The sequence below is a fragment of the Penicillium hispanicum genome (genome assembly GCF_028827665.1).
Source record: "Penicillium hispanicum strain IBT 35686 chromosome Unknown utg000007l_segment0_segment0, whole genome shotgun sequence".
NCBI classification, from domain to species: Eukaryota; Fungi; Ascomycota; class Eurotiomycetes; order Eurotiales; family Aspergillaceae; genus Penicillium; species Penicillium hispanicum.
Window position 1 is genome coordinate 694,437 of NW_026623199.1, and position 12,535 is coordinate 706,971.

Sequence of the window (12,535 nt, forward strand, 5' to 3'; positions counted from 1 at the left end):
CGTAGCGGATTTCCTATGCGCTTTTCGCTCCTCTCCCAGGCGCAGACCAACCGCTGGCTCAAGCCCGCCTCGTACACCTCCAACCACGCCAACTCCGTCGGCTACCCATGGATCATCTACTCCAACAGCCGCTCATAACCCAAGGGGCCTGTCTACGCCGTCCTCAATGACGAGGGCGAGCACGAGGGTCTCTCCAGCTCCTACCTCGGCCTCCGACTACGGCGTCAGGTTTATCACCCTGTCCGCCGGCACCAAGTCCCCTGCTGACCTGAACGCACATGCCGACAAAATTGGCACCGTGGTACTGGGGGCCCTGATCAAGGCATCGATGAAACAGGCGGCCAAGAACTTCAATGGCGCATACGCGGCCTCGAACAAGAATATCAACTCGTCCATCACCATCGAGTTGGTCACTTTGCCTGGTCTATTCATTGAGAACTTCGACAGCAACGGCACGAACTTCAGGGAGACGCTGGCGCAACTCACCAATGTGCAAAAGCAGAAGGATCTGAGTATTCGTCTGTACCCGACGCCGCTGGTCGACGACGAGTTCAGGCTCCAGGTAGGCTTTACGTGCTGTTCTGCAGGACAAGACCGAGTTTGCGGATGCCGGAACTCCTACTTGTGTGTCGGGGCTGGACCTGGACAAGTTCCGGTACGCTGGTCGTGGGCTGGATGTGTTTATCTTCACGCTGGACAAGGAGGACAAGGCCGTCAGCGTGAAGATCCCAGCTCTGCAGGTACTGCTGAACAAAAAAAAAAAAACTAAAGGCCTGGACGATGGGATAGGCGTTTTTTCTTGTGTGTAGAATGTATCATAGTCTTTGGGAATACATAAATACACAGATAGACACAGCCTCCTCTTCCAGGCTTGGCCCCCATCAGCATATCCCCGACCCGACACTTACATGTCGTGTCGGTGCCAAGGTCAAACTGGCTGAGACCACCAATTATCGCCGGTCGATCTGGCTGATGAAGTCAGTGGTCAGCCCTCCAAACACAGCCTTGGGTGATCGGCCAGAATTCTCCCATAATACTTTAGAGACAAATCCCGCCGAGGGGTTGTCGGTAATTTACTCTCACACAAGACAGAAGACCCAACCATTCCAGAACTTCCAGTCACACCGCAACATGGGATTGATGCGCCGGCAAATGGGCAGGTTGTACCAATCTACAGACGGATTGAACCGAAGAGCCCTTCGCTCCAACTCGGAGCTGCCTGATACCGACACCGACTCACTCGCATCCGGTTCACAATCCGGCAGTGCGTCGGCAGATCACGTATCCCAAGATGTAGACGAACAGGTGCGCGATCTGTTCAGGTCGACCCATCGTGTTTTTATCGAGGTGCACGACGCGAAAGACCTCCGCGACGCCAAAGCACCGCGCCTTGGCGAGATCGAGCGCAAGTGGATCAATTCGACCATCAGCGACGCGGACGAGGCCGCGCGTGAGCTGGCTACTCTGCTGGAGCCGCACCGGGTGGACCAGGTGAAGAAGAAGGGGAAAATCAGCTCGGCGAATCGCAAGCGCTGGAAGAACGTTGATGGCGAACGTGCCTGGGAGAAGCGATCTCGGTTGTTACTCTGCCAGAGCAGACTCAACACAGTATTCAGCCACCTCCAAGGGCTCGATCTCCCCGTCAACGGCTCTGCCAGCCCCGACACACCCGAGCTTATGTCTGAACCTTTCATCGCCGAACTCCCATCCAGACCGATTGATATCAAGCCTGGGTCTACGCCAGCCATCGCCGAACTCCCGTGTGGAACATCTATCACCCAGACCAAATCCGTGCCAACGATTTCCGAGCTGCCATGCCACTCGATGATCATTGACCCTGTCACAATGAAGCCCACACCGAGGATCGTGGTGACAGAATATGCGGAAGCGCGGTCACCTGTCCCTACGAAGAGCCCTGAGTTAGCCCCTCCCAGCTACGAATCGAGCGAGATGGACGAGATGGACGAGATGGACGAGATGCTCGCATGGAGAAGTTCAAAAAAGAGCGGGCAGTGGAGTAAATCCTAGTTGGCACATACATGGACCCTGGTGAAATTTTAGCGACATGAGATACCATTTCGATTTACGAATCTATTCAACGTTTCTTGCCTTCTTGCCTCCTCCCACTCTACAGTACCCTCCGTAGTTCGCTGACAAGTCTGCTAGAAACATATAGCGGGGTTCTTACTATTTCTTTGATTCAATCCGACCTGCTTTTTATTAAGATTTCTATTATTTCATCTCAAATATAGTACTCCTATTACACATGCAAGAAATCCGAATCGAAAAAGGATTGTGATGGGCAAAAACAACACTCAAACCACAGGAAAAGCTTCCCGTTTATAGCAGCCCTTTAGTTGCCCCCGCCACCACCTGGTCACTGGACAACCGTCGACCATATTCATCATTGGCCTTGACAATTGCCGGCAAAGTAGTAATCTCCCCAGTGGCACTGGAATCGGACCAGACGAACCGGAACGTACAAGGCTGCGTGAACAGCCAGGCACCCGCCTCTGCAGCTGCTTTCGCCACCATGATAAGGTGAGCGACGCGCTTGTCCTCGGGGAGGCTCAAGTCACTGTATGGAGCGAAGGCTGAAGTGAATGCTTCGGCGAGTCTCGTGGCGAATTTGGTCGTTTGGGTTACCGATTGGGGAGAGGACTCGTTCTCATGCAGGTGAACGGTCAACATGCGCCAGGCGAAAAGCTCTTGTTCTGTGTCTTGAATCAGGACCACGGTCAGTACCGTCTACACGGAGACGCCTTCAAGGTCATAGGAAATAAACGTACCTTGGTTGCAGCGAGACGCCTGCGGCCGTGGCGATGAAGCATAGGCAGGGGGCAGCAATGAGTCTCCTTCACACCCAGGCTGCATGGCCAATGACAGAGTCCGGATCAGGGTATGTGTAAGAATTGCCCGCTGGTTCTTGGGAGTTGAAAGCAGGTTCTCCAAGGGAGCGGGCAAGTGAGGTGACTGATACGGTGCGATGAGCGTAGCGGTGTTGGGGGTCCAGGCAGGCGAAGCGGCTGGTGCGTAGAAGTTTTCCACGTGAAGACTGGCTTGGTCAAATACTGTCAAGAGACGACTTGCGACGGTGTCATCATCCACCGGCGCTGTAGCATATTCGGCGATGTTGATGATCGGAAATTGCTGATGTCCCGAAGCTCTTTGGAGAGAGGTGTACCGACCCATGGGCACACTGTGATGGGAAGACCCATTTCCATGGCCACCAGACCGGGTCCTTTCAAATACCTCTCCTTTGGCCTCTTCCCCATGGGCTCCGATGTTACTTTGATTTCGCTTGTGACGAAAGTAGAGGAAAGAGGTGAAGAGGCATAGAATCGCAGTTCCTAATACGGAGGCAACCACGGCGCCGGCCAAAGCCCCTGGAGCGACACCCATAGTTTGATAGGGAGGAGAAATGCAATGATTTTGTCGTTGGCTCAGTTGGGAATAAGTCTTTTTTTGTTGAAAGACTTTGATGGTCAGTGGAAAACCAGCGACGGAAAAGAAAACAACGAAACGGGGTCCAAAGCGCTCGCTTGGGGGGCCTGCCCAGTCTATATGACTAGCTATCCAATACCCTGGAAGGGAAGATCGCTCAAGGATAGCCTAAATACAGCAAAAATACGGAGTGCCGACATATTATTGAACAACAGAATAGAGATCGGCGAAGGATTCCGCGTCCCCACTGACGTATATACAGTATATAGACGGTACCTAAACTATCGCCGAGCCGAGCAGTGTTTCCCCATACCGAAGCTCAATGTTTGGACTGAGCCCCCAAAACACTCTTTGATTGATTTAATTCTCCTGGAGTATTTTTTGATCCCAAAAGCTTCTAGACAATGGACGAGAAAGAGGTGGTTGTCACCAAGTCGGTGGTCGACGATGACTCGGGATGGCATCCTGACATCGTGGTCGGCATTGACTTTGGCATGACCTACACCGGTGAGATTACTTTTATTCTGGAGCTCCTATAGAGTCCTTGCAAGATATGTCGCAGCTAACATTCATTGATTGAAGGTGTTGCTTACTCCTCCGGACCAGAATGGTCGCCGCCGAAGACAATTCAACGATGGCCCGGCAAACTCCCTGGGGAACTCACGAACAAAGTGCAGACGTGCATTGAATACGCTCCCGGGTCCAGCAAACCGAAGAGCTGGGGGTACCTGTGCAACCAAGAGGACGTGGAAGCAAATATCAAAGAATTTTTTAAGCTTCATCTGGCCCCGCAGTATCGCGATAACCACTCAAAAGGACCGAGCAGGCGGGAGGCACAACAGTGGTTTCAGGACTATATCAGCTGCATCTACGAACATGTGGTGACCCATCTTAACGCCACCGTCCCGTTATTTCCGTCGCGAAAGGTCGAGTTTTTATTCAGTGTACCGACCACCTGGAAGGACGTAAGGATGATTGAAGAGACGAAGGCCGTGATTGAAGGGGCTATCAATACGAAATCGCCAAATCACAAAGCCTTTATCGGGCTGACGGAGGCGGAGGCTGCAGCGGTATATGCGTGCAAGCAACACTATCAGGTAGGAACCCTACTTGATTCGTTTTGCTGGGAAAGCAAATCTAATAGTGTCTTTATCCAGAAAGACGATGTTATTCTGATCTGTGATGCCGGGGGCGGAACTACCGTGCGTATACCTTGTCCCTTGACACATTTCAATTACTAACCTTCATCCAGGATGTCAACATCCTCCGGCTGCTTTCGCGAAGAGAACCTACACAGCTTGAGCAATTAAGCAGTGTCGAAGGTAGGCAATACGGAAATGGATGTTTCGGAACTCGGTTGTACTGATAGTTTTACAGGACGGCCTATCGGGTCAGTTTTTGTCGACAGACATGCTCACCGGTTGATCAGTGAGAGGCTTGATCGGATCAGTAGCCATCTTGCCCATTCCGTTGGGGAAACGGCATGGACAATGATCTCTGGTCGCTTTCAACGAATCAAGTGCTCCTTTGGGACCGACACAATGCTTGTCCCGTGGTTAAAAATCGACGTGCCCTCGTTGGGCGCCGAGTCGACTTTTCCAGAGGCTGATATCTACAATGGTCAAATGCGACTATCATGGTACGGACTCAGCAAAACCTCAGGAGCACTGGTTAACGCATCTAATTGTGTTCTTATGGCTAATGAGGTGCTAGGGACCATATTCGGGAATGCTTTGATGGGAAAATAGATGAAATGTGCAACCTCTTGGACACGCACATTCATCAGATGAATACAGATCACCCAGGCGAGCAAATAGTCAGTCCTATATACAGCAACCGTTTACGTATGGGTCGGCGACTAACATTCCAAGTAGTCCTATCTCGTTCTGTCGGGTGGGTTTGGCAGCTCGCCGTACGTACGGCAACGCCTCCTTGAGCGCTTCGGTGATTCAGCTCCTACGAGGCCTCCAAACACCCGCAATATGAGTGTCTTGCTCGCAGATGAGCCGTACGTGGGATACAGCTTCCCCTGATTGTTGGAAACTGCTCATAATAACTTCTATACTTCGGGCCAGACAACTCGTCGTCGTCCATGGCTTAGTGATGGACCGGACGCAGCAGTTGAAACAAGGAGTCCAGACCTTCGGTTCACGATGCTGCCCAGTGAGCTATGGGATTGTCTGCGACAAGCTATATAATCCAGCGAAGCATGTGGGTCAACCCCTGTGGCTCGATCCTCGGGACAACAACACATATGCCATCAACCAGGTTGACTGGCTTGTGAGACAGGTAAGTATGTAGCTGCTAATGGCATCAGCTGTCTTTGCTACTTTTTGGGAACGGTCGCTTATCATGACTTTTTGTTCCAGGGTAAACCCGTCCCCAGTGCAGGGATTTCCAAAGGCTTCCAGATTCGAATGGAACAGGGTCAGCAGAATGAGCCTTTCAAGGTACGGTTCGTCATGTCAACACTGCCAAGTTCAGAGCTTCCGGAAAGCCTCAACCAATATAGTGTTCACCCCGTGTGCAACCTGGACATCTTTACGGAGGGGGTGGATAGGAAGCTGAAGAATCGCCATTGGTACAATCTCAAGCCCGCATTTTGGAGAGCCAACTTCGATGTGAATGTTGTGGTTGGGCCAGCGGATCTCAAATTCGAGCTATGGTCGCACGAAACCAGGATCCGGACCAGTGGCCATGAGCCGATACATGTCAAGTGGGAACCGGCCGGGGAAGAGCAAGAATAAAAGGGAAAGCCAAGAAATGGCATAGGAAATCCGCTACGTAGGTAACTACACAGTGCTACTTCTCATTGGCCCGTAAGAGACCAAGTTCCAGCTGAGATGATCTAGCATGTATCTAGTCAAATTTAAATGGTCGTAATCCTCATCCAGTCGTCTCGCACTCGCATCTCGGCTATCCATGGAGCCCTGTATAGATGCGACTGACATAATCACCTAACATGTGGGGCCATGATGTGATGGATCGCGATCCTGGAGAAGTTGAACATCCATTGAGGGGATGGAGGTGGGCAACCAGGAGTGTGCTCTGCAAGTGTCTTAGCATGTGGCTTTGTAGGCCATCTCTGCTTGTCGAGGGGATTCCCATCTCTTGAAGCAGCCATCAGACAGAAGCTTCTCGAAGCTTCCGCTCCGCCGACGTCACACGTCACTCACCTGGAGACGCTCGAGCAAGTGTTGCAATCCATCCTTGGGCGCATTCAAGTTTCCAGCCTCTCGTCGTCCCTGCCGCCAACTTATTTCCTCCACTTTCATCCTCCTCACCTCAGCACCCCTCCCAACTCCCACCCTCTGACCTCTCCGTGCTCTTGCACCCCAGACCGCTCTCTTCGTCCTAACCGAAGCTTCTACGTCATTCGAGAATCAACCCGCAACTCTTCCCCAGGGATCCGTTCTTCCTGACAGACGGGATCCTTGGTTTTTAAGCTCGCTGCTCTCACCCACCCGCGCTTGACGTGTTTGGCGGAAACTCAATTCAGTCCTACACACAATGGTTGCCGAAACCAAGCTCTACGATGCCTTGAGCATCAAACCGGAAGCCTCGCAAGACGAGATCAAGAAGGCCTACCGCAAAGCGGCTCTGAAGCATCACCCCGATAAGAACAAGGATAACCCGCAAGCCGCCGAGAAATTCAAAGGTACGCGTCCACGATATTCCAACGGCTACCCCGCCTTCCCCCACCACCTGTGTGGATCACCAGAATTAAAGAACTGACATGATATCCCAGACGTTTCGCAAGCTTATGAAGTCCTTTCCGACCCCGAGAAGCGCAAGGTCTACGATCAATTCGGCCTTGAGTACCTCCTGCGTGGTGGTCCTCCGCCCTCGCCCGGCGGAGGTCCCGGTGGTGCAGGACCCGGCGGTATGCCTGGTGGATTCTCTTTCGGTGGCATGCCTGGCGGCGGCGGTGCTCGCACATTCCACTTCTCAACTGGCCCAGGCGGTGGTGGTGGCTTCCGCTTCAGCAATGCTGACGACATCTTCCGCGAGTTCGCTAAAGCCGGCGGCGGTGGTGGTGGCATGGGCGGTTTTGACGATGACGACCTGTTCTCGATGCTTGGTGGTGGCCTCGGCGGCGGCGGATTCCGTAGCCGTTCGGGTGGTGGAGGATTCGGGCAGCAGAAACCACGTCGCGCTCCCACGCCCGAGCCAACCGTCATTGAGAAGGACTTACCTCTGACGCTGGAAGAGATCTTTAAGGGCACCACCAAGAAGGTGAAGACCAAGAGTAAAGCCTTCGATCCGAGCGGCAAGCGCACTGTCCAGGAAGTTACTCTGGAGGCTGCCATCAAACCTGGTCTTCGTGCCGGCTCCAAGATCAAGTACAGGAACGTCGGTGACCAGGAAGAAGGAGGCCGACAGGATGTACACTTGATTGTGAAAGAGGTAAGCTATTCCCATCTTTTCACCCGATAAATCAAGCAACGAGCTTTTACTGATATTCGATTCACAGACCGAACACCCCAACTTTAAGCGCGTCGGCGACGACCTTATCACGACTGTCGATCTCACTCTCAGGGAAGCCCTCACTGGCTGGGAACGCATTGTGTCGACCATTGACGGCAAGTCTATCCGCGTCTCCAAGCCTGGGCCAACTCAGCCCGGTCACCAAGAACACTACCCAGGATTGGGCATGATCATCTCCAAAAACCCCAGCGAGCGCGGCGACCTCGTCGTCCGCGTCAATGTCAAATTCCCAACCAGCTTGACACCCTCGCAGAAGGACATTCTCAAGGACATCCTGCCATGAGCTCGGAATTTATGAATTAGCATACATATTGGCGTTGGTGTGAGCGTTTTCATTGGGTGGTGATCGAACGGCAATAATGGCCTATGAGCTGTTTTCATCTTGATTTTGTTTTATGTTAACCAGGGAATGCGAACTATCGACTCTCCCGTTTCGAGTGGTGACGGAGAACAAAAGCGACGTAATGTACATAGACCACCCTAACCCCGATTGGGGAATGCGGAGAAGCACCGCAACTTCCCCGAGAAATCAACTTCTCGTTTATCAACATCGTCTTTCCTGCGGCATTGCCATACATAAAAACTATGAAGCGAAGGATCACCTTCATCCAGCGTCCTGATGCTCCCTTCGAGCCGCATCAGGCGGTGTTGAGCTCGGCAAAGCTCGCGATCCGCGACTTGGACGCCACGCGCGAAGACCGCATCACGTTCGGGCTCGACGAACTGCCGGAGGTGAGGACCCCAGGAAACCGGTCTCGGTGTAGCATGCTAACATATTTTATTTCTTGTCGTGTAGCTCCGCACGGTTCTCGAGAACTCTTACGAGCTCCGCATTCGCTGGGCCACAGAACGGTCCTACGCCGCCGCCGCGCCCTTCGCCAGCCGAGTCTCGCCCGGTCTACATGTGCACTATACTCCTCTGTCTTCTGATCAGTCATCGTGAGTCGCTCCTTTGCAGTCAAATGGGTCCGATCGGCACTGACCGGGGTTGTTGGATAGGGAATCATTATGCTCGTTGCTCCGCACGGTGTTTGGGCAAAGCGAAGGTGACCAGAATGGCGTGGATTGCTCGAATCCTAAGGTATACCAACACTTCACAATTTATTTTTGGCTGTTCTTTACACTCCCTGGTGTGTGATGCTTTTATTGAACCCGGTCTGATCTCCGTGCCTCTAGGACTCCTTCATCAAACCCCCGCTCCTATCCACGAGATTCGCTGCGTCGGCCTCCCTCCAGTACTATACTCGCCTTCCCTCGTTGCAATCCCTAGTCACATACATCCAGCGTACCACTTGCGACAGGCTCAAGGTCGGCGGCACGGAGTGCCTTGAACGCGCCGACTCCTTGCTCACTGCCGACACAGTCGACATCGACTATGACAGTATCTCGCACACATTGACTGTGACAGGGCTTTGGGCCAGCTCGCCTGCCGGTGGCTGGACGGAAGAGATAAACAAGCCCACTTCTAGTGCTGACCAGGTCGAATTTGGGCTCTTGGGTGCTGAGAAGGGCATTGATCCCGAGGAGATCAAGATGGGAGGACTGTTGGCTGTTGTTGGGACAGATAAGAAGCTAAGTAAGTACTGGGATTACTCTTTCTGGTTGCTAGAAGCACAAGGAAAGCATATCTAACCCAAAATAGAGCCTACTATGTTCTCGTTCCCTTCACGGCATCATCCACTCCCAGAGACGGCCAGTTATACAGTTTCATTCTCCCCACCAACAGGTCTTCATCCAACAATGTCCATCTCCATGTCCAAATCCGCGTTGGAACGCCCACCTGCACCCGAATATGTGACATGTGCCCTGCACACATACCTTACACTCCCATCCACTGTGTTTGCCGACCAGTATCAACTCGCAACTACAGACCCCCTCTTCCTCGAATCCCACAACCTCGTAGCTCTGCGCGCTCTCGCCGGAGAAATGGACCTCGAAGCGCCGGACTGGGTCGTGCAGCGCTGGGGCTCGACGTGGCTCTTCGAACTCGCGACTCCAGGTACCGAGGACGCTGATCCAGCATCGCAATTGTCCAACTGGACGGCTACGATCCCCCTCCATCTACGATATCTCCACCCTTCAGAGTCCGGGTATCGGTCGGCGCATGTACCCTGGCCAGTCGTGTTCTGGGCTTGCACTACAGACGAGGGCACGAAGATGGGCGTCAACCCATTTGACCGATCGAATCTGGGCTATGATGGCCTCTTTGGGCCGCGGACGATGTTCTACCAGCTGCATCCGAAGTCTGAGCGTCTTGTTGAAGAACTGGATGTGCCCGTTCTTCAGCTCAAGGAGGGTGAGGGTCTTTTCCAAGCCCGGAATATCGAGCTGATTACCTGTGCTGTCATCTCGCTTGGCTTCCTTTGGGTACTGTGGCGTCTTATCCGTGTGGCCTGGTCGTCCGGCCTGGGGTCAGAAGATAAGTCTAGACGGACTGGTGATGGTCACGATAAGAAGGAATAGGGTTATATTTATTTTGGGTCCAATGAATTTTTGGTCGCTGCTATTTGGCGCTGCGAGGGCACCACGGTTCCTTTTCCACCACATGCATCATTCCACCAGGTGTCGGAGGCGTTAAATGCACCACGACATCATTCGATAAAAACAAAACAAAGGATGCGATATGCAAGTTATTGGTACAGAAATAGGATTGTGTCGCGTGAACTAACATCTAAATTCCCATCTCCGGCAATGGCCACGGGACATCCGTCATGAGGAACTGGTCCAAGTCGAAGTTCTGTAAACTGGGCATATCAATCATCAGATCCCCGAGCCAAGAGAACTCAGCATCCGAGGCCAGCGCAGTAGACTCCGGCAGTTGCTGTTCGGGCTCGAGATTCACGTCCGCATCTCGGGGCATATTCTGCTCCACCACTACCGCAGCAGCATTCTCACGCAGCACATCAGCCAGCGCCCTGGTATCGTCTTCTTTGCGCCGCTGATGCAATGCAACCAGCAGGTAGGCTGTTGAATAAGCTTCCCGCATAACGGAGGTATCATAGACTGCGAGGACCTCGCGCAGAGTGTGCATGGCATCCGGCAGGACCGAGAGCGCGGCGCGGTTGTCGATGGCCAACAGCGTGCAGACAACCTGGAAAGGCACGTTGGCGACCTGGTGCCAGGGACAGGTAGAAGTGACCATAGTGCGAGCAGCGCGTAAGGCGCGAGATGCCAGTGCGAGGACTTGGTCTAGACGGCCGGATAGCGGAGCATGTGCATTCAGCGCCCTGATGCGCCGGTAGATGCATAGCATAAGATTGCATTGAAGCAAAATCGAGGGTGGCTCTGTATACACGAGATCCAGAACCGAATCGAGTGCTGACTCCAGTTCTGCCAGGTCTTGCGGTGATGGGCCGGTTGGATCGAGACTTTCGGAGAGGGGGAGGAGACGGAAGAGGTCGGACCGTGAGGAAGGAGATATGGATGGTGGAGGGCTATGGTCTCGTATTAACGGTGCATTAGTAGTAGCACCGTGGAGGACGACTCGGGAGCGACCCAGGTCAAACGAGATCCAGGTATTTAGGTGGCGAGCCATGCCGAACAACCGCCGGCGGATGTCAGGGTCGTTGGTAGTTTCACCGAGCCCACTATCACCACTCTGCGGCTGCTGTCTTTGTGAAGTTGAAGAGGAGAGACCTGTTGACTCTGCGTCTGGTGATTCAAGGTGCAGGCCTGCGGCTTCAATCATATGCATCAACGTGCAACTGGCCATCCACGCTGCGTGTGGTGAGGCCGTCGTCCGTAAGTAGGCGGCGCGAAGCACCCAGCCGGCTATTGTGTCTATAGAGGGTGTTTCGGCACCTAGAATGCTCTTTTCCAGAAGAAGGCGTGCCGTCTCCACGGCCCGCAACTCAGTATCAGTCATCTCACGCCTGGAGAACAAGTATCCAAAGGCTGCGACGCCGCAAAGCACAGCGTCATATGGTTGTTCTGAAGGCTCGGCTGGAGACTCTGGAGAGCTCGGCCAGCGCTGCACAATACAATCGAGTACATATCTTCGGTCTAAGAAAGCGTAACATGGATCGACTTTCTCGAAGTAGATAGCGGTTAGGCGCCGCATTTCTTCCTGCGAGATGATCTTGGTGATTGGCGCGGACCGCTGCGACTCGAGAGCAGACGAGAGCGCCGGCGGCGACCGCCTCTCGCCTACATTCCAAGCAAACAATTGCAAGCGAGGCGCATGAGCTGGATCGATTCGTAGTCCAAGTTTGCGGACGAATGCTGCGCCGGAGTTGGCCTGCAGAGATTGGTTCACAGGACGAGAACTGCTTAACCGCTGACGAGAAGCCGGGGAGGTAGCGCTGCTGGCAGCACTGACTGGCTGAGGTACAGTATTGGACCGGCCATCAAAGCGTCGCTGTCGCTCATCGAGTGTGGATAGATTTGCATGATACCCACTGCTGGATGTGGCGCGCCTCTTGCGCGGGACTGGATTGTAGAGGCATTCCGCGCCGATTTGGGCACAGGTGGAACATGGCTGCTCGCCTGAGCATTTCCGCTTGCGCAATTGACACGAGATGCAGGCCACGCGAGAGCGCTTGCGAGGCCTGGAGTCAGACATGGTGAAGGACGAGCACGGTGAAGGGCGAACGGGGATTGGCTG

The 12,535-nt window shown here is 53.5% G+C and overlaps 6 protein-coding genes across 6 annotated transcripts; 4 read left to right on the forward strand and 2 right to left on the reverse strand.

Moving 5' to 3' along the window:
• Nucleotides 1–166: 166 nt before the first annotated feature.
• On the forward strand, nt 167–2,028 carry N7459_008047 (uncharacterized protein; the record flags this gene model as incomplete). Its single annotated transcript, XM_056947215.1, has 3 exons — nt 167–562; nt 588–740; nt 1,093–2,028. 3 exons carry the CDS (start codon nt 167–169, stop codon nt 2,026–2,028), a joined length of 1,485 nt encoding a protein of 494 aa, XP_056796725.1.
• Nucleotides 2,029–2,340: 312 nt separating this feature from the next.
• On the reverse strand, nt 2,341–3,402 carry N7459_008048 (uncharacterized protein; the record flags this gene model as incomplete). The annotated part of the gene is made up of 2 exons (XM_056947216.1): nt 2,341–2,714; nt 2,790–3,402. The coding sequence occupies 2 exons, from the start codon at nt 3,400–3,402 to the stop codon at nt 2,341–2,343; spliced, it is 987 nt and encodes a 328-aa protein (XP_056796726.1).
• Nucleotides 3,403–3,848: 446 nt separating this feature from the next.
• On the forward strand, nt 3,849–6,191 carry N7459_008049 (Hsp70 family protein; the record flags this gene model as incomplete). The annotated part of the gene is made up of 8 exons (XM_056947217.1): nt 3,849–3,951; nt 4,027–4,646; nt 4,697–4,766; nt 4,822–5,083; nt 5,158–5,260; nt 5,319–5,452; nt 5,520–5,733; nt 5,814–6,191. The coding sequence occupies 8 exons, from the start codon at nt 3,849–3,851 to the stop codon at nt 6,189–6,191; spliced, it is 1,884 nt and encodes a 627-aa protein (XP_056796727.1).
• A 763-nt stretch (nt 6,192–6,954) lies between these two features.
• N7459_008050 (putative DnaJ domain protein Psi) lies at nt 6,955–8,215 on the forward strand (the record flags this gene model as incomplete). Its single annotated transcript, XM_056947218.1, has 3 exons — nt 6,955–7,102; nt 7,193–7,851; nt 7,919–8,215. 3 exons carry the CDS (start codon nt 6,955–6,957, stop codon nt 8,213–8,215), a joined length of 1,104 nt encoding a protein of 367 aa, XP_056796728.1.
• Nucleotides 8,216–8,517: 302 nt separating this feature from the next.
• N7459_008051 (uncharacterized protein) lies at nt 8,518–10,395 on the forward strand (the record flags this gene model as incomplete). Its single annotated transcript, XM_056947219.1, has 5 exons — nt 8,518–8,664; nt 8,729–8,871; nt 8,932–9,013; nt 9,109–9,508; nt 9,575–10,395. 5 exons carry the CDS (start codon nt 8,518–8,520, stop codon nt 10,393–10,395), a joined length of 1,593 nt encoding a protein of 530 aa, XP_056796729.1.
• Nucleotides 10,396–10,603: 208 nt separating this feature from the next.
• N7459_008052 (putative C6 transcription factor) lies at nt 10,604–12,493 on the reverse strand (the record flags this gene model as incomplete). Its single annotated transcript, XM_056947220.1, has 1 exon — nt 10,604–12,493. One exon carries the CDS (start codon nt 12,491–12,493, stop codon nt 10,604–10,606), a length of 1,890 nt encoding a protein of 629 aa, XP_056796730.1.
• Between the last annotated feature and the right edge of the window lie 42 nt (nt 12,494–12,535).